At 39.9% G+C, this 22061-nt stretch overlaps 1 protein-coding gene across 4 annotated transcripts in view; it reads right to left on the reverse strand.

Moving 5' to 3' along the window:
• Positions 1 to 3987: 3987 nt before the first annotated feature.
• The window catches only part of LOC147143787 (glucocorticoid modulatory element-binding protein 1-like), a 29580-nt gene continuing 11506 nt past the window's right edge, over positions 3988 to 22061 (reverse strand). Inside the window, exons 3-13 of one of the 4 annotated variants that reach the window (XM_086037603.1) lie at positions 21904 to 22036; positions 21550 to 21788; positions 19910 to 20003; positions 14980 to 15038; positions 14703 to 14824; positions 14504 to 14607; positions 11308 to 11492; positions 9138 to 9263; positions 6767 to 6904; positions 6470 to 6583; positions 3988 to 4797 (exon numbers count right to left, since the gene is read on the reverse strand). In XM_086037603.1, coding sequence (XP_085893729.1) covers positions 4319 to 4797; positions 6470 to 6583; positions 6767 to 6904; positions 9138 to 9263; positions 11308 to 11492; positions 14504 to 14607; positions 14703 to 14824; positions 14980 to 15038; positions 19910 to 19995 — 1413 coding nt within the window. In that variant the 5' untranslated portion in view covers positions 19996 to 20003; positions 21550 to 21788; positions 21904 to 22036 and the 3' untranslated portion in view covers positions 3988 to 4318. Of the gene's footprint in view, positions 4798 to 6469; positions 6584 to 6766; positions 6905 to 9137; positions 9264 to 11307; positions 11493 to 14503; positions 14608 to 14702; positions 14825 to 14979; positions 15039 to 19909; positions 20042 to 21263; positions 21488 to 21549; positions 21789 to 21903; positions 22037 to 22061 lie in introns of those variants that run through there. The other 3 variants (XM_086037602.1, XM_086037604.1, XM_086037605.1) reach the window with 3 other exon arrangements.

Below are 22061 nucleotides of genomic sequence, written 5' to 3' on the forward strand. Positions count from 1 at the left end.
CTGATGTTCAACAGTCAGACTGTGTATTTAATGAATGTGTGGGACATATTTCGTAACTCTTACAGCCAGAAAAGCGATTCATAGTCCACAGTCGAGTCAAATAAGTAACGTGCTACTGTCGGCATGTGGCAGTGCTGAGCTCCATTGTCACAATGCGTAGAAGAAGCGCGAGCTCTTTAGTCTTTACATCGAGATAATGCACAGGTGTTAGAGGGCCGCTATCCTGCATGTTTTAGATATTTCCAACACACCTGATTCAAATGACCAGTATCGTTATCAGGCTCCTGCACAGCTTGCTGATGAGTTGTGTTTGGCACCAATAAATTAATCATAACTTTTACCGAATTTGACACGGACTGGTTTGTTAGAAACATCAGACATGGAGTATTGATACGTGTGTAATTTTACAATCGTTTTCCAAAATGTTTTTCTTGCTATCACATTGTTGAATAGTGTAGAACTGGAAAAAAAGCATAATTAAAAGCTTTGAAAACAAATGTTTCAATTAAGGTAAAAATTGAAATACAGGCGAATCTGCTATTTTGGATTCATAGTTTTCTATCCAACTCCAGGGGAGTCAGTGCCTCAGCAGTCATAAACCTAAAACGCATGTCACAGCTTTAATATTTACTGCATTTATTTTTACATTTCCATTTTTAGAATGCCTTGTTCAAAATCACTTTATTTTCAATGTCAAATTTTATTTAAAATGAATTTTAACACTGTTTGACAGTAGGCGACAGCAAAATATTTGGCACAGAATTAAAATACATGTCCTTTTAACAACTGATTTATTATTTACATTTTTGTTTTAATTTGCACACTTTATAGAAGGTAAGCAAAATATTGATTTAAGTGGAGATGTGGTTAAAGATGCAATACTGTATACCAATACAGTACAAGCTTTTTATGTGCAGCCACTTAATACTTCCTTTTCTATTATGTGTTTGTGCAAGAGATGATGTGCACTGATGGATAACAACACAATAAGTTCATTCCAGGCTATCACTGTACATCAAGCAGCTTTGGCATTGCACATATTGAACAAAGCATAGTGCACTTCTGAACAAAACATAACCATAGACTTCAGATACTGTATAGAGAAAACAATTATTTGAAAGCACCGATTTGTGCGTGTGACCTCAAGTGCAACATTCTTGAAGGTCAATAATCAAAGGGCGGCTTTGTAGAGGTGATCTAGTATTGATTTACCCTGCAGTAACAGCATATAACAGCACGTGTGGGAGGGGGAAAAAATGAATTGCTGTGAATATTAGCACATAAAGGAATGGAAAATTGACTTAGGATTGTTTGGACAAATAGTTGGGTCTTCATTCTGCACTTTCAACCCACTGTTAATGTCCACCCCCACACCGAGTTTCTACTCCCGCGACTTGGTAGCTAGGCTGTTTGAAGCTCCAGAGCTTTTTTTCAGCAATATCCAGAGCCAGACACTGGACTATATAATATCAAGCCAAAAGGTTAGCAGGATTGCACTCAGTTTTGTTGGATAAAGAGATAAGCATGTGCGTAGCCACATACACACACCTGCACAGTAACTGGCAAAATTTGGTAGAGCTCGGACCTGATCCCCACCGAATAGTGGTGGGTTACTACATGCCACTTTTATTAGAGGCACTGAAACTATTCATACTGATAGTACTATAACATTAATATTGTGAGTCACCCCAACATTCCTACTGCTAATAAAATGAATACAGGACATAAAGCTTCCATATACCTGCTGCATCTCCATCCTATCTCTCTCTCTCGGCCTTCTCTTCTTTCCCTCTCTCTCTACCCAAGCGGCCTAAGGAAATAGCCGCCCGACACTGAGGGCTCTATTTTCGTAACAGGCATAAATACTGCATGGCATGTGGTGCAACTCTCATCTGGGGCGGGTTGGACCCAATGTTAGTAATTTTGGAGTTGAGCACATGCTGGCGGATCTGCAAGAGGGAGGGATGCGCCGGCGTGGCAGGCGTCACAGGCGTCATACCCTATATATGTGGCGCGCAAGATGCGCACTACAGCCTCGTTATGGCGGAAGCACATCTCTTCAGTGAAGTGCGCCGTTGGAGACCACGCTCCACATAGCTGTGCCACCCAGTATGATGATTTGCAAAATATAATACAACTGATGCAAACTGTTCACATATTACACATATGAATGAAATACGTCGACCAGCTGTCTACCCTGCTTAAGTGTTAGACGTGGTCCAAGTTTAGTTTACTTTCTGCCACCAACTTGTCATTACGCCAGACGCATCTCCAAGACATTCCTTCTGTTGTGCCAGCCTGCACAGCGGAGACTCGTCTGCCAAATTGGCAAACACGCAGCGAACCTTCCGCTGATGTGAAAATCAGAATCGACTGGCATTTGCGCCACGGCACAGGTGCAATGAAAATAGAGCCCTGGATCTCGGTTCGATCTGAGGGTTCTTTCTTACAGGTAATTATCCCTTGCATCCGTTGTCTAGTGCTTGCTCATGCGGAATTCAATTGGTCTCTTAATATGTGAAGAGCGTCCTTCAAGACCTGCTCCATATGTTTAGCCCCTTGAGATAACCTCCGCTGTAAATTGGGGTTATACAAATAAAACTGAATTGAATCATAGGGGCTCGCTTGGGCTTTGCAGTTGACAGTCACTTTTTTTTTTCTGGGCTCAAGTGCAGCCTAGTTGTCATGGTAACACAAACCATACTTGCCAATGGCCCAGCAATATGCGGGGCATGATGGCCAACTCACTTGAATGAGATAGGGCGACCCTCTCAAACGAGCTAATTGAAGCAAGCCAAGAATTAAGGTATGTAAAGTGGGCTATAATTCTTGATCCTGGGGTATTTTGAGGAAAGCATATGACAGACTCAATATTAAGACACATAAGAACCATTTTAAATTGTGAAAAAAAAGGCATGTCTCCCTTAAAACAATTTCAATTGCAGCTTGAAATAGAAATTTATTGAAATGTGCTCATTGATCACACAGGGTAATTTGGGGAGGATTTAACAACCTCCTTAATACTTTTTGACTTATAAATTAGCAGGAAAGTAACTTGTTCATAAAAAGTAGCCTTTGAAGCAATCACAGTTCCAATTATGTTACTGCCATCAAGAAATGTGTCCTCCTGTGCATAAAGCTTACTGCTGTCACCGTCATAATCAAAGTAGGAGACTCGGGCTTGATGTCACACTTATAATAATTTAATTTTTTTGGAATCAATATATCATATATCAACAATATATTAACTAGATAAAAGACCCAAGTCTCAGGTATATATTTTGCATTTATGTCATTTTTAGATTTTGTGTCAGTGCAGTGTTATAAGCAATCAAATAAAGAGTATGAACATGTGACATGTTGCCTCACCATCGGTTAAGTTGTCTCACTCTATGGGGTAAAATGTCACACCGGGTTTTGAAACTAATAAAACACTAACAAAATTATTGCTGTTCTCCTTTTTCTACTTGAATGTGGACATTGAAGTCAGCCAAAGACAATGTTCATCAATGAACTTGAAAAATAGTGAAAGTTTAGTCGAAATCGCAGACGGATGCCCATTTAAAATTGGAGGCGGACTGGCCTATATTATATACTATTTTTTTACCCTCGGAAAAAAGGCAAATGACGGACAACGGAAAAGGGTTATCGTGTGTACACCACGCTGCAGACGGATGACGATAACGGACGCTCAATTTGTAGTAAAATGCCCTGCTCGGTCGGTTTGTGCTAAACAGTTAACTGGCGCTCATCTCAGCTCACAATATGTTTGCTATTCACTTCTCAGACAGAACAAGACCCCTGAGCATATAAAGACAAAAAACTAGTATTGCACTTTTTAGTTGTGCCCTCTGGTGGACAAGATAATTGCAATGTGACAACTTACCCATATGACAACAAGCCCTGGTCTCCCTGTGTGCTATTAACTTTCAAACCCCAAAAATATATTTTCTCTGCAATGTGGATAAAAAAAAATAAATACAAACCTTGGAGATACATGCTTTTTTTTATTGGGCAGCAACATTATGCCTTAATATAAGCCTGAGTGAGAGATATTCAGTCTGTTTAAAAACTGGTATCATATAAACCTCAAATAAACCTCAACACTTAATTATACAACGACTCACAAAAAAATTCAATTAGAAATATTGTAAGAAATGTTTCATTTTGCTACCTATCCTGAACTACTTTTACCACATGGGAAAACAGTCACCAAAGACTAACTCTGAAAGTAGTCGCAAAGACAGGTTTACCAAGTACTGATTTACAAATTAATTTGACTTTGGGATCCTGTCCCACTTAATTCAGTAGCATTCTCTCATTTAGTTTTAAGATGTTTTAATGCCTTTCTCCCCGAAGCCACCTTTTGAAAGTCATGCAAGCTCTGTCCCTCATCCAGCTCCTCACTTCCTAACTGAGGCTGAAGCTTGCACGCTCTTTGTCCAAGACCCTGCTGCATCTCCACCTTTAGTTCTTGTCCCGCCCTGTGGGCACTCGCCTGTTTGCCCGACTCACAGAGCGCCCGCGTCCTCTCCTCTCTCTTCACGGCCGCCGCCCGCGGCCTGCTAGCGGTGGAGAAGTGGCTGCCGGGAGGATTGATGCTGGGATGAGTGTACGGCGGCTCAGGTAATCCCATGAGCGAGAGAGGCTGGATCACAGTGTTGCTGGGGATGGGCGACAGCCGGCTGTTGGATGGCTGTTGACGGTGGGGTCGAAGGTGCTTGGCGGATGCGTGCTTGTAGGATGTGTTTTTAACACACACCTGCTTCCTCCGTTCCTTTGACAGCTCCTCCAGCTCTACATGGAGACAGAATCAAACGTGATACACTGGAACGTCTTAAGCAGGGGTCTCAAACTCAATTTATGTGGGGGCCGCTGAAGGTAAGAGTCTGGGTGTCTGGGCATCACATATTCCACAAAAAAGGGGTTCAAGTATTAAAAAAAAAAAAGAGCACAGCTAAGCCAATCTTCCCAATCCTTATTAATAACAATTCAGAACATTAATATTTCTTCAGAAAATGAACAAGACGGTGACCTTTCTGTCATCTTCCTGATACTTTTGTGTACTCCTCTGCATGTCCATAAGTAAGGATGTCTGATTTTTTGGGTATCACAACTTTCTATGTGGATTCAAGACGTCGGTCTGCCCCATGCGCTCAACAATAAAACATTCAATTTCCTGTTTTTCTTGAAATTGGCTTTTCTCGTCGTCAACCTTTCTCTTCACCTCAGGTTTTGAAAAAGACATGACTGTGTGTCTGACAAGAGAGCTTTTCCTTTCACCTGGTGTCACCTGAGAAATATGTTTCATCGAAAGCTGTCATGAGCCTGAGCTATGGTATCCCATTAGTGAAAAGAGAAAAAAAACACCCAGAAAAACAACACAGCAAAAAAATGTGGGGGCCGTACTAACAGTAGACTTTGATGTCAAGTAGGGTGCTGTAAAATATCATCCCACCACAAATGCCGCAAATGGCTGCAACTTAGAGAGCGCTGCTCTTCAATGCCCCCTGAGATCCTACTATTCAGAATCTGAATAAAATTCTAAAAGAAGGCTCAGCTTCAACAATGAGTGTTGAGAGAAGAAAAAATATATACAATCAAAGTTATTTAAGCATAGCCAAGTTGAACTTACAGTGGTTGATTTTTTTATTATTAATAATATTAAAATGATTGTGTGGCAATTAAGAAAAAAATGAAATGTTACTGCAATTTTGTGTTTTCAAAAAAGATTATATTTTTTTTAATTTTGAAGGAAATACCAACATTTTTTCACAACATATCTGCTTTATTTATCAATTTATTTGTGTTTGTTTGTTTGTGATTGGCTAACAACCAGCCCAGGGTGTACCCCACGTCTCACCATATATCAGCTGGAATAGGTTCCAGCACACCTTTCAGAAAATGAATGGATGAATCTTTATTTTCTACATTTCTTTGTTTGTTTCTGTCAGACGTATTTTCAAATAAGTCATGTTGTTTTTTTTAAATCTATTATAGAAACATTAAAAAACAGTATTCAAAAATGCGAAAAATGTCTCATCGTATTTGATTATAATGTGTTTGTAAAAATATTGCAGCGCTAAGTTAGTGAAATTTGATTTAGAATTTAAGACTGCGGGCTCTAGCGTCGAGTGCCGTATCTCTGCACAGGTGGGTTGGACCCTGGCGGATTTGTGAAAGGGAGGGTTGTACCGCTTTTTGAGTGGTCTCAGCTGTCTTCAATCATGGCCAATCAAAGCGGCTGCTCTCATTCCCTTTAAATACGAGTCTCGACATAGCAGAAGCACATTTGTGCCATGAAGTGGGCACTTGGAGACCACACCGACCCCCAATCATTCATGTGTGATTGGATAAACATTAACTGATTTTTCAATTAAGGATGACCATTAAGCAGTCAGAACAAATAGGAGGTTGACATCAGGGGATCTACTGTGAATAATATCGCAGTAAAGGTTGCCTTCCTCACCATAAACGCCATCATCATCGTCGTCTTCCTTCTGGCTGCGCCGCTGCTCCAGCGCTTGCTTCACTGAATCTAAAAGCCCAAACATCTCACACAGGGAATTCAAGATGATGGCATCTGGAACGACACAAATACATCAATGCTCCACAACAGTGCAAGACTTGAATGTTTGAAGGCCGTATTTAGCTGGAGGGGCCTTCTGCATTAAACATTTACTTGATCAATATTCTACTCAAAGCAAATCAATTTTTTTTTTTTTCAACCTTCAGAGTTTTACAGATTTTCACTGTGTGAACTCACCAGTCTCCTGTAGCTCAGCCTTCTCACTGCGAACCTCCACTCCTTTCAGAGTGGCCAATAAGTGAGCCTGAAGACCGGACAGCACCTCCCCCATCAGCCCACATTCAGCCACACCCTTCCACAAGCTTAATACGCCATCTAAACACAAATACATAAGAGGCAGAATAGCATTTGTTATGTATATCCATGCCATTTGTGAGCGCTACAAACAACGACAGTGAAACAAGAGAAAACGATAGATCAAGCGTCCTTAGATCAGGGGTTCTCAAACTGAGGCCCACAGACGCCCAGGGGTCCATGAGCCTGAATTTGGGAGTCCACAATATAATTACCAATAAATTATATCATACCCTTTAAAAACAATACAGACCTACATACTGTATGGTTACTGGTGTGCCAGTAAAACAAACATACTAAACCAATTTCACTTCTATACATTAGCTTTGGGTTAGTTGAAAGCTCTGATATGATTGTGAAGTGTCATCACCTACTGTAAATCTGACATCCCTGCATGAGTAGAAGACATTTAGTTTTTTCTTTTAAAACAAAAGGCAGATCATTCCAGGAATTGAGTCCTATTTTTTTTAAGCATATATTTTTTAGAAAATAATCCAATGTTTTAAATATAGGCATCTTTACCAGGATTAAAGGCAAAATACTGCATTATAAGAGTAAAATTGTATCTTTGAAATTCACAAGTTAAATTACCTTGCTCCCTCCTTAATATACAACTTTATTTTTCAAAGATTACTATGTATTCACCCAACAGAATATGCCTTTGTTTTTGTAAACACTTTTATCTCTAAAAAAATGACTTTGGTTTCATGAAATTATCTTACAACTACTTCCTCAAAAAAATATGAAGTTGTAATCAAAGCACCATGTGCTGTGTTATCATGCCCAGTGCAAGTCTAGCATAAAGCGCGGTCTAACTGCGCGTATTCTTTCTTTTCATATTTTAGTCGACGAGTGCAGTTAGAAAGGAGCATTTATGCTGTTGTGGAAGTTGAACATAGCCGACTTGCTTCCTGGCCAATTGAAGCGGCTTTTCTCATTCCCTTTTAATTCTGGGCCGGAGGGGTTTACATGGTGGAAGGATAAACTGACTAACTGGAGTCCACACAGGCGATTGTCGCATGCAAAGTATGTATAGAGGGAACTGCAAGAAGTTCTTCTCCACTTGCGGATGTTGGTTACTGTGAAATGGATATTTGGAGACTGCCTTCCATTGCCGATTGTTGGTCCGTGTGTACCTCGATCAAATTTACCAAAATCGTGTTACACCATCTGTGCCACAACTTAGACCTGCTTTCAGCTGGTCTAAAGTTTAGTCTACTTTCAACCACAAAATGGTCAGGTGTACGTGTAAAAGAAACCACCCTCAGTCCACAGGAACGCCCAGCATGACGCAGAGCTGTCCGTCAAATTCCCAAACACACTAAGATGTTTGCACCGGCACGAAAAACTGTTTTTACACCCGAGCGCACATACGCTATATACGAAGATAGAGCCTTATGACATTTTTTTTCCTCAAAAATCAAAAACGTTTTATTTCCAATGGCATTTAGGGGCACAGACAGTAGTTATATTTTAGTGGCATTAGGATTATTAGGAGGTCCGTGGAAAAATCTCTCACCTGCAAGTGGTCACTGGACCCAAAATGTTTGCAAACCCCTGCCTCAGACATACTGTGAGTTTGTGTTAGGGTACATATTCTTATGTTCTAGATATAGAACAATAATCTAACAAATTATCTAACAAAATAATGCAGGGGGAAAAGGTAACAGGTAAGGAAGCTAGGTAAACAAACAAACTGTCTGTTAAGATGTTAGGAAGCCATGAGTTATGAGGAGACGGAGGAGCTCGGAAAGGTGCAGCAAATTTAATTAGATGAATGTACAAAATCTGGGCTTGAATGGATAGACTGTGAAAAGACATACTGTATAAGTATGTCTTTGGGATTGAATAAGTTTTAAAGAATCTACTGACTTCTTGCACTGTCGAGTGAAGATTGTTACATTTTTCAACCTTCTCCAATCGCAAAGCTATGTTAGACTGCAAACTTCTACTAGAGCTGAAGTTTTCTTCAATGTAGTTTATACAGTATATATATAGTTACATGCCACATTCAGGGCATCTTATTGATCCTTTGTTTCCTCCCAGGAGGCTAGAGATTCAAAATGATAATTTTGTGACTTTACTGGCAAAGATTGCCCTGAATTCATATAAAACTCAAACACATACACAATTTTAGCTGCCTGCTCGCCAGATATAAAAAGCATATTTTCTTCCAGCTCTAAAATGGAGAATCTGAGATACCTTGCATTTATATTCCAGCTTGACTCAAACAAAAACTGTGCATTTTATTTACCAGGCGTGTCACTCCTCTTCCTCTTTGCATGTCCATTGGCTGTGGTGAGGTGCGCGGAACTCCACTCTCCACTAAATTTATCTTCTAAGGCCTCCTCCAAATCAGCTGCATCATGCAGAGACTCTCCTGAAATGTGAGGGGGATCAAACACTAAGAATAAAGCAAAAACAGAACAATGGAATGGTACGGCGAGATATGAAAGTATCTGGCGGCTCAGAACAAAATGAGAAATGCAATATTAGACAATTGATTAATTACATGAATCGACATTCAATTATTTAAAGGTGACGTACAGTATTATAGAAAAGAGACTTTTTGATGGCAAAATATTTTGTTCTTCAGAGTCCTTGCCCACCCATCAAGTGTGAAATTAAATAACCAAGTAAATACTTCATCTTCTGCCAATTTCTGAAAATTTGTCTGTGAGAGAGCCGCGCTTTACTTCTGTCCCACTGTTATTTAACAATGGTACGAATTTACCGGTAGGTAACCTATTTTCTCCACCCACTTTCTAGAGCTATTTTCAAGCAACTGCCAGAGTCCAAATGCCGGACTTACACTGGCAGAGGCGCTGCCACGCTGAAACACTTAAAAATCCCCCACGGATGTGACGTCCTTGCCATCAAGTTAAAGAAAAAGGTAAGCAGAGCTGCGTTTAGGATTTGTTGGGTGAACAAATTAGCGTTAGCAAAGTGGATAGTAGCTTCTGATAACGGCTGACCTGTTTTCTGAATCTGAGCCGTGATTGGTCGTTGTGAGCACTTGTGATGTCATTTTCAGTCGACAGAAGACAAAATGGCCGCCCCCAGAGATGGCTAAAAACTAGTGCATTTTGCTGCTTAATTTATATTCCACAAATGCAAAATTAATCAGAATGCCGTGTTTCAACTAGTGGGGCTGCCGGGAACATATTCTTGAAAAAAAATGTTTGGGTTGACCTCCCCTTTAAGTAGTAGCAATACCTATAAAATGTAGCATCCCTCTCCAAACATCTTCTCGCTAACTCTCCATTGCAATTGTTTTAGTTTTACTTTGTGTGGTGCGGTCAACTTCGCATTATATTTGTATGACAGCTAGCAATGTTAAAATGTTATTTAAAAGATTACTTTGTACATTTAAATGAGTAAATGATAGTGAGAGATTGAGAGTGGGACAAAATAATTCACTCTGTATTATTTGCTACAGAAAAAATGCTTTGAAATTAGACCTTATAAGTCGGCCAGCACTCACTTTAGAGTTTGCAATAAATACAGAGGTCTTGTGTCATATGCGTAACCACACATGATGTCATTCATGTGATGGCACTTCATGTTTTGTGCAAGAAAGAGAAAGAACTGAGATGTGTCTTGGACCAGAAAATGTTGGTCTAATTGCAGACTTTACAACCTCAGGGGCATTTGGTTTGAGGTTTCTTTATAATAGTGATAAGGCCGAGGAAATCCAATTATTTTTTTTGCAGCTTTCAAAGTATTTCATTATCTTAGCAGACAGATAAATTAAATCCAGGGGGCATCTGCGAGTATCTTTATGAAACAACATGCCATAGGGGGAAACATGAGCGATAGAATGCAGCAAATTGAAAGTGGCCAACTACTAGGGCAGTGTTTCCCAATCTTTACTGCGCCAAGGCGCGTATTTTACATTACAAAAACATCACAGCATAGTGTTTGTGTGCGATTATTATTACTATATTATTTTATTTTATACATATACATACATATATCCATACATATATATACATACATACACACATACAAGTATATACATATATACATATATATATATATATATATATATATTATATGTGTGTGTATATATATATATATATATATATATATATATATATATATATATTATATATATATAAAAATATAATTTACTCACATATTAAATTATATGAAATCTCACATGTAGTTGAACACAAAACTATTATTCTGTTGTTTGAATTGCAACAGTTTAATTGCACTGTCTGTACATCTAGTAGCAGAGGATTTTTAGTTCTGCCTGTAACTATACATGACTGTCATAGATAGATGAACAAAGCATTATTTGTAGTAAATAAAATAATTTTCTGAAAAATTATGGGAAATTGGATCATTTGCCACGCCACATCAGATAGTCCCTCCCAGCACACTAAAGAGCCATGGCACAGTGGTTAAGAATCGTGTACCTGTCACGGGAAGCACCTGCCCTCCAAGAGACTCAAGAGCCAGAGACGAGGGGTTGGGCTGCACGGACGTCCCCAGAGGAAGCTGCGAGTTGTTGATCAGCATGTCAAATTTAGTGCTGCGGCACGTGTTGCTGCACACCGTGTCATGCTGGTAGAAGTCTATCTGGCCAGAGTCCATCATTTTTCTGCGTGAGAAAGAAGCAGGTTGTATCAAACACTGTGTTATTGCACAGGTGCTAAGGGCTGTTTAAGTCTGAGATCGCAACGATCCCAATACTTTCTAAAGCACAGAAACCGCTGCAGGATAAAAGATGAAAACAACAGATATTACCTTTGAGTCAGAGTATTGACTCACATGTACTCCAACTTGGAACAAGAGTAAACATGATAAAGTGGTGAAAAGCAATACTGTGCAGTTTGTTTGCCTGGTGTTTGATCCTGCCACCTCTGTAATGCTGCTTAGCGACCACACATAGTGCAGATTATGTATGTTCGTGTGTTGCGCTGCAATAGATTCAAGTCAGGTACGGATGGAACAAAATATGGAAATGACAGAACAGAAATGGGTATTTCTTGTGCTAAAGTATTGATACTAGCATTGGAACAGTGAGGCAGATTCCTTTATTTCAGCTGCAAACTGATGACATATGCGTTTGACATCAAAAGATAGAGACGTAGTGATCAAAATGTCAGATTGATACAACACATATAAGATGACATTATTTGTAACGAAATAACACATTTTAGGTGAGTAAAAATGACAATTCAAACAGCTTTAAGTAAATCAGTTTTAAAATCCGATTGCATGATCTTTTGCTTGCAATAACTGCATCATTCCTGTAACCCACTGATTTCACCAAACCTTTACATTTTTCTTTTGTGATGCCTTTTTCATCTGTTGTTTGTCCAAATTGGGGGTGGGGTGGGTTGGGGGCAAAGTACACATGCAGCCTGTTTTTTTTTTTTAATCCCGCCCACCAAGATTATCAAGAGTCCTGTAATATTTATCCATCCATTTTCTATATGCCTTATCCTGTTCTGTGTTGCGGGTGAGATGGAGCCTATTCCAGCTGACTAGTTGCCAATCAATCACAGGTCACATACAGACATACAAAAGGCAAATTAACACTCACAATTTACACGTTACTGAGTGGGAATTGAACTCTCACTGCGAGCATGGAAGGCATATAACTAGGGCTGTCAATTTAGCGCGTTATTTTCAAAATTAATCCAACCCCCTTTTGACGCCGTCAATTTTTTTGATTAAGGTGATTAAGGTTTCCATAGCAACCAGCGGCTGCATTGATATAGGCTGCTGGTCACCATGATCTATACATGTATCTTGAAAAAAAAAGCTTTAGAGTAGAGGAGGCGTTACATCTGCTTCAAAATATTGACGATGAGGATGAATTGCTCGGCAGACATGCACGGCTGTGTCCCCCTTAGGGTTGGGCACCGAAACCCCGGATTCGAGTGGAATCAGTTCCATCATTCCGGTTCACCCGGAACCGTTCAGATTTTAGAATCTCGGTGCTAAGCTTCGATTCCAAGTTAGCCACGCGGAAGAGCTACGAACAAAGTATTACCGATTTTTTAAAAAATGTGTGCGCGCATGGCGCCGAGCCTCGTACTCCTGCCGCCGAAGCTGCGTAGCAATAGCACGTTAGCTCGTCCCCACTCGCGCTCAGCTCCTCGGCTCGCTTCGTCCCGGCCGGCTCATTCGGCCGACGCCTAGCCATAGAATGACGTGATGCGGCTCATGACCCAAAGTCCGAATCGGCTAAGTACGTCTAATTGCAACATTGAACCAACAAGTTCAACACACAAATGCACATATCCAGCTAATATTTAGCTTTGATCATACGTAGCTGCAGCATATACATAAATACTGTACATACAGATACATTCTATAGTTACATATTGCTTAGATTAGATAGACTTTCTTTGCTTGCCCTTAAAATGCAGCGTTGTGTTTGTCATATATATTTTCTCTATAAAGTAAGACAAGGTTAGCCAATCAATTGGTGTTCAGTAGCATGCTTTTAGTAACAGCTGAAAGCGCATGCGTGTGTGAGTGTATGTGTGTGTGTTTGAAAAGGGCTGAGGGGCTGTTTGTGTGAGTTGAATCCAATGCTTGTTTTTTCAATTGAAGGGAAAGTCAACACAAACGTTTTTTTTTCAAGAATATGTTCTATGCAGGCCCCCTTCAAACAAGGCATTCTGATTAATATTGTGTTTGTGGAATATGAGTTAAGTTGTAAAATCCATCCATTTTTTACCATCTCAGGGGTCGGACATTTTATTTCTACTGTGAAAATAACATTACAGATGCACCGAGGGCTCAAATAACGATCAATCATGGCTCAGTTTCAGAAAACAGGTGAGCTGTGATTGGTCGTTACGTGAGCCCTGAGCAACTGTGATATCATTGGTGGATTAACTCTTATTCCACAAACACAATATTGTCTGGATTGAGAATGCCTTGTTTCAACTAGTGGGCTTGCATGGAGCATATTCTTAAAAAATAATATATTTGGGTTGACTTCGCTTTAATAAAGTATTTGCATAAGAAAATCCCTTCCACTTCATTCCGCTATTGAAACCCTTTGTTTTTTGGCAATGTATAATTGGTCATAATCATGTTGGATGGCAAAGGACAGAACAACTGAATGGGAAAAGATCCATTCAGTTGTTCTGTAAATTGTCAAACAAAATGATTCTGTGGAGTATTTGATTTTTTTTTTCCCAAGAAGCCATACAAGCCAGCCATGAAATGAGCTACACTAATTTTCACGGGCACAATTGTATTGTTTATTTGTTTGTATGTTTGGGATGATGACAAGTTCCCCCATTTCACTTTGGGAATGTTACTTTTTGTCTCATCAGACCATAAAACTTTCTCCCAGAATTTATTTAATTTGAGTGCTGTCTCCGAACTTTTTTTGGGCACCCTGGCCTTCCAACTCTTCTTGCTAATAAGTATATATATTTTTTTACCTTCAAGGTTAGCCTCAATATGTTTGTTCATGGCAATGTTATTCCATTCCTTCAATTGAACAGATATCATTTTGTTTTTGCAGTGTAGTAAATATTGAGATGAATAAACTAAAGGCTGTTATTTCAGACAACAAGCCTATCCCCAGTCAGCCATGAAAATAAAGCAAAGAAACAACAATTTAAAAAATATAAAGTTTACCTGAGCATAACACCGCCTAGTCTGATGGCCCTTTTCCAGTCCTTCAGGGTGGCTTTGCCTGCCAGGTGTACAAACTGCTTAGGACTGATAAGCTGGTCATTAAACTGTGAAAACAAGTCAACAGTGTGTGCTTACAAACAAACAAGCAAAGACATACACGACATGAATAGAACCAATATAACAGCATCCATACACTTACTTTGACACATCTAACGTTGATTCCAGGACACACAAACTTCTTGAAGAGTAAAACTGCTCTACTTTCTCCACAAGTAATTGGATATCCATATTCCACACTCTCACCCTCTGATTTACTGTCATCTAGAAAAGACATAATGTCAAACAATACTTACAATGCAGAGTTCACCAGTGCAAGTTAGCTCAGTCAATAATTGTGTATATTGCAAATAACACAATTTTATGCTATATTAGACAAGCAATTACAGAGGGCACAGTGTCTACAGTATATTACTTACCATGTTGAGTCTCTATGGCCAGGACCGTGCTGCTTGTATCTGCAATGTCATAATTTTCCCTGCAGAGGGCAACAGATTGTCACATATTAAAAAAAAACTAGTACCATATTAAAGAATAGTTGTCTTTTTGCCAGTTTGAGTGGACTTTCTTTCTCCGCATTCTTCCAATTCCTCCTACAGTCCAAAACAATCATTGCTGGGGTCATTGAAGGCTTTAAATCAGTAACAAACAAGCTTTTTCAAAGAGATAGCTTCTTCTTCAGTACTGATTAATAATGCAAAGAGTTACGACTTTGATAAACACTTATGTAATAACAACTATGTTAATTCGAATAAACTTTAATTGCATTATCAATAATAATATTTCTTTGATAATGTTAATGTTATACAACAAAAATCATTAACAATGATTTAATAAAGCAGCAAATATAAATATTAAAATGCAACACTATCACTGGAAGTGTTGACATTTTGAAATGATCACTTGTACAATATTCCAAGGAAATCACAATGTCCCATTACTGGTGAACTATTTTTAGGGAGGCTCAAAGGCACTCAAAGGCGTTTTATGTGGTCCTTGGGGGCAACCTGCCATTGATGACCCCAACAATCAAAACGTTTTTCATCAGTGTGAAAGCAAGTGTAAATTATTGTTTGTCTATATATTGTGTGCCCTCCAATTAGCTGGCGGCCAGTCCATGGTGTACCCTCCCTCTCACCCAACCTGAGCTGTAGTGATGGTGATGACATTGGTTAGTCTTTTCCAAATTTTTCCCTCTGTCATTAAGTCCTGAAGTATTTGCATAGGGTGATTATGAATTTCAGGCAAATCGTTTTTAAACCAAGTATTAAAAATGATGGTTCTTTTTATGATTATGCCTATTTGTTCAAGTGAGCCACTGACAATGAAGGAACAAGAGGTTCTCGGTTACGACGGTCCTAACATACTACAAGGGTATGACTGGCGCTACACTGTAGCGTAAGACATTGTCACGTGGCTGTTTTTCCTACAAACATTTGCTGTAGTTATACAAATATTTACTGTAATTATGACATTTCAAGGTTACAAACAGGACACAATGAACTAGTTTACATCGCCGTAGTCTGTAGTCTGCATAGTTACTGCAATGTTTACTATTTTTAATTTTTTGTTTTATATTTACGGCTATATATTTAAAACAAAAGCCGGCTTCGCCAATGGCTCAGCAGTATGTAGGGTGGGATTTGGGCTGGCTCAATGCATGAGCCAAATCCAACCTTAAAACAAGCTAATTTCACCATAATAAGAAATACATTGACATTTATGATTGCCCCAACTTGTTTTTCCAGTCACAAGGGGTCGCTCAATTTTTTTGCTTTGCTCGGTTGGGGGTCGCCTTAACTGCAAACAGGAGGATTTTGAATTGGATGCGGAACTTAACCGGGGGCCAGTGGAGATGTTGGAAGACAGGGGTGATGTGTTGGATGGAGGAATTCAGGTTATAATGCGGACACCTGAATTCTGGACTTGAAGTTTATGGATGCAGTGTTGGGTGGAGACGGTTGATATTGATGTAGATTGAAGTACAGTACAAGGACCGGGTAATGTTACTGATGTGGGATTGGAAGGATAGGGTGCTGTCAAGAATAACAACAAGAAACCTAACTTGGGGCGAAGGGGTGTGAAAAGCCAGCTGTTTTAGAAATAAGGAGGACCTCAGTCTTGTTGCTGTTTAATTCTAGGAAGTTTAGGGTAAACCGGGATTTTATTTCAGAGATGCAGATGTGGTAAAGGAGTGGGGTAGTAGAGTGGAAAAGGGTTTGACGGTGAGGTATAGCTGGGTGTCATCAGAATAACAATGGAATTGAACGGTAAATGGTCTTTCGCGCTTTCCTACATATTAAGGCAATCAAAAGCTCTTCACACTGACTTCACATTCACCTAATGATGACGTAGCATTAGAACCAACTGGGGGTTCACTATCTTGCTCAAAGACACTTAGACATGGTCACAAGTACCAGGGATCAAACCCACAACCTCTGGGTTAGGAGATGCCCACTCTTCCATCGAGTCATGCCGCCCCCATGTTAAATCCATGAAAAAAATTGCCAAGGGGAAGGCGGTAGATGATAAAGAGGAGGGGCCCCGGGAGAGATCTCTGGGGCACGCCTGAAATGTGTGAAGTATGGGTAAAATGTATTGGATATATGAGCAAAGTTAGTTATGAACCTGGTCATGGAACAAAATTAAACTAGCACGTTACTATGGTATGCTCTGTGTTTTTTAGTATTCATGAGGTATTTTTACAAAAGATGCCATAGATATGTTATTTAGACTCCTGGGAAGTCTTTGAAATTGTAAATAAAATGCGTAATATTTCTACTTCAATTTCATACAATCTACACTCCAATCATATCAAAATAGATTTTCAATCAATTGTTAGTACATGTTGGCAAGATCATGATAACTGTCATTATCCATCCATAATTTTTTTTAATACCACTTGTCCTTAAAGCGGAAGTCAACCCAAACATATTTTTTTCAAGAATATGTTCCCAGCAGGCGCACTAGTTGAAACACGGCATTCTGATTAATTTTGCGTTTATGGAATATAGCAAAATTCACCTGCTTTTAGCCATCTCTGGGGGCGGCCATTTTGTCTTCTGTCGACTGAAAATGACATCACAACTGCTCACAACGACCAATCACGGCTGGCCTGTTCTCTGAATCTGAGTCGTGATTGGTCGTTGTGAGCAGTCGCAATGTCATTTTCAGTCGACACTAGACAAAATGGCCGCCCCCAGAGATGGCTAAAAACGAGTGCATTTTGCTGCTTAATTTATATTCCACAAACACAAAATTAATCCGAATGCCGTGTTTCAACTAGTGGGCCTGCTGGGAACATATTCTTGAAAAAAATATGTTTAGGTTGACTTACGCTTTAATAATTAAGGTCATGTGTGAGCTGGGGCCCATCCCAGCTGATTTTGGGTGACAGGCAGGGCTAGGGCACATCCTGGACTGGTCGCCAGTCAATAATAGGGAAAAACAACCATTCACCCTCACACCTATAGAAAGTTTAAAGTCTTAACTGAAGCAAGCAGGCATGTTTTTAGGAATGTGGGAGGAAGCCGGAAGACCCTGGGAAAACCCACACAAGCACAGCGAGGAGCCCAAAACGAGATCCGTCTCAACTGTCAGACAGATGCGCTGCCCACATCATCTGTTTCTGGATTTTAAATGAATGATAAACATGTGGACAAATCTCTCTTCATGAATGAAAATCCCACAATGGTCACAGAAATAACTTGAATCTGACAAAAGTAATAAAAAGTTAAACATATATAAAAAGTAACCAATTTTGAATGTGGTTCAACAGAATTATTAAAAAAATGTTGGTACCCTTAACTTAATATTTTATTGCACCTTTTGAGGTTATCACTGCAATCAAATGATTTTTGTAACTTTCAAGGAGACTTCTCCACCTCACAGCTCGTATTTGACCCAGTCTTATCATGAGCAAACTGCTCCAGTTTTCTCTGGTTTGAATGGTGCTTCCTCCGGACAGCATGTTTCAGTTCCTTCCACTGTTGTTCAATTAAAAATTGAATATTTACATTCGGGCTCATAAAAGGCCACGTCTTTTGCTCTTAGCCAGTCTTGGGTGTTTTTAGCTGTGTGTTTTGGGTCATTATCCTGTTCCAAGATCCATGACCTGTGACTAAGAACAAACCTTCTGATACTGGGCTGTGGGCAGCAATATTTCTCTCTCGAATACCTTGATTGTCTGCACAGATTCAAGACAACTTGTGCCAGATGTAGCAAAGCAGCCCCAGAACATAACAAAGCCTCCCCGCGTGTTTCACAGTAGGGAGAGTGTTATTTTCTTGGTATGCTTAAATTTTTGGTTCTGTGAACATAGAGCTGATGTGCCTTGCCAAAAAGTTCCCGTTTTGTCTTATCTGTCCATAGCACGTTCTCCTAGACACTTTTGTGGCTTGTCAGCATGCTGTTTGGCAAATTCCAAGTCTCACTTTTGTTATTACTGATTTAGTGATTTTCAACCATGGTGTACTCCTCGGTCATCTCCCACGAAGTCCACTTTGGCTCAAACGACGACGGATGGTACGATCTGATACTGATGTACCTTGACCTTGGAGTTCACCTTCAATTTCTTTGGGGGTTGTTTTGAGCGCTTTTGTTAGACATTCATATTGTCCATCTCCTCAATTTGTCATAAAAATTTCTCCTGCAGCAACATCCACAGAGGTTGGCTACCATTGTGTGGATCTTACATTTTTAAATAATATGGGCAACTGTAGTGACAAGAATATGAAGCCCACTTGGAGCTCGTCTTATAGCCTTTACCTTTGACATCCTTGTCTATAATTTTCTTTCTAATCTCCTGAGACAGCTCTCTCCTTCACTACCTCCGTGTTTAGTGTGGTGGGCACCATGTCACCGAGCAGCCCAGTCACTACTTGCCACCCTTTAAACAGACCAACAGACTTATTACAAGTTTGAAAACACCTGTAATGCTAATTAGAGGACACACCTTGGATGAACATGTCCCTAATGTCAAATCAATTAGAATCTTTTCTAGGGGTAGCTACCATAATTTTTGTCCAGGCCTGTTTCATGAGTGTATTTTTTTAAATAACTCTCTTGAACCACAATTCAAACGCAATGTCTTATTTTCACTGGTTAGTATCTATAAAGTTTCTATTATTACTTGTGTCAATTTCAAGTCATATATGCGGCCAATGTGGGTTTTTCTTTCATTAATACAGGGGTACCAACAATTCTTTCCATACCTTGATATTGGTACCATTCCGAATTATTATGCAACATTTATGAGACCAGTGAATCTAGTTAAGCGGATGTCAAGTGTATATGTTTCTGTGTATGTATAAGTATTGTCTCTATTGCAACGTCCATAGTGCTATTTACCCATGCAAGATGGGCTGCAGGTGCAGGATGACTTGAGCCTTATGGTTGTTGCCACTGGACGCCCCCTCCTCTTCCTTCTCCATCATGAGATCCCCTGCAGACACAATGACCTCAGCACCCCTCCTCACAGAGCTGCACGCACAGAGACCCAGCCACGCATGTTAACAGCAGTACACAGACACTATTTTCACGCACACACACACACGTCAATGAAAGCTTCTCCCCCAAGCCGTGATGTCTGACATGCAACCGCCATCGAAAATGAACCCATAATGGGCTTAAAATGGAATAATCCACACATGAAATGGTCTTGTTTCACTGTGCAAAACAAGCCTATGCATTAAGATAATGCACATGAAGAGCCTAATACTAAGATAAAATCTGTCCTGTTAGAAAGGAGCTGTATTATTCAACAATGGAACAGCATCATGGCAATGAACAGGTGAAGGTAGTAATCTGTAATACATACAGTATAACAAAAATCATTTAAAAGTCGAGAAAGCATATTGGTCACTTAAATTAAATCAAAGTGGATGCCACTTGCCTAACAATAAGGCAGTAGAACCTCGACCATGTGATATCAAAAGATGGTAACAATATTGAATAATAGATTATACTATTGCTGACATATAGTTATGATGATAAATACTAACGGTAATGATTAAACATTTAAAAAGTGGGAGGTGTCGTGTAATGTATTACAACACTTTCGTTGGGTTCAGTCTTGAATCGCCAAACTTTTAGAAAAGACTCAAGGATCAATTGCCACAAGACAATACAGTATACAGCAGTTTCATAATGCAAATCAAGGTACCCTCTCATATTTTATGAGGTCAAATATATTTACCATGCTGTGATAGCTTTATTAGTTGTGGTCTAGACACAGAAAAATAAGATGCAAGTTAACTAACCTACCATTGGAAGTATAATAAAATATATATTTACTAAACTGTTGTCGTGTAGCTAGCTATTAACCTAGTGAATATTTGTTCCATTTATTTACACCACATATCTGTACGGATGCTGTAGCAAAGATTTGCAAAACACGATTGTACTGGTAATTGTTCTTTGCCATTAGTGTGTGTATTACATTGTCAATTTTGTAATAAATTATAAGTTTTAGTAAGTTTAGAACCAAATTACTGATTTGAGGTGAAATTTTGGCTGATCCGGTAGTGCACTATGGCACTGTGTAAAGGAAATGATCTGTATCATAAGATTTACATACGTGTCAAACTGCCAGCGTTAATTTAAATGTGATTATTTGTATAACACTGTCAGTTGTGCACAAAGAAGCAGCCTTACGTTCTTCAATAGCAATAAAATATTAATGAGAAAAGTGGTAATTACTAACCGTCTATTCAAGAATGAATAGGTGCCAAATGCAAGAGCTCCAACATAGCAACACTAGCAAGTAGCCTGAGCTTGAGCCGTTGCGTGCCTCCCTCACACTCCTTCACCCACTCAAACTGACGTCTGCTGGCGCGGCGTCACGCACAGCCCGGCACGCACGCTCCACAACCAGCGCACAAACCCACTTGATCTACACACACGCACACACATTCGACACACACACAAAAAGCACCCACCCAAACACAGCACCTGCTACTTTGAGTCAACATTGTCATAGTTTGACTTACCGTTGTTGAGCGGGGCACCGTTCTCCTCATCCTCCGCCGGCCAGAGAGGTAGGAGAGCATGCGCCGTGACGCGTCCACGCTCCCCGCACTGAAGGCAGCCTTTGCCTGAGAAGCATCTGTCCCGCTGTCACGACAAGCGGTGCGTTCGCACGCGATGCTGTGTAAATCGGTCAAATTACTCTTATGTGCGAGGGCGCCGCTTGATTGGCGCGCCTCTCAGCCCATAGCGGATCACGCGTCTAAAGACACACAACGTACACACACACGCGCGCTCGTTATGTACTCTAAAAGGAAAACCTTGTATATGTTAAAATGCCACTCGTGTGGTTGCTACTTCTTTGTTTTGGAACGTACCTCGAGAGGAGACGTGCTTTTGTCAAAGGGTGACGGGGGCGTATACGTGGACTGTTCTAACATGTCAACAAAACATAATTGCAGCTTCAATTAATCATGAAGTGTAGTAGATCCGAGTTCAGCGTTACCTTCCCTGTAAACAAAGGTGAACCATTAAC

The sequence above is a fragment of the Filicampus tigris genome, chromosome 8 (assembly GCF_054856515.1).
Source record: "Filicampus tigris isolate MCC_2025a chromosome 8, RoL_Ftig_1.0, whole genome shotgun sequence".
Lineage (NCBI taxonomy): Eukaryota > Metazoa > Chordata > Actinopteri > Syngnathiformes > Syngnathidae > Filicampus > Filicampus tigris.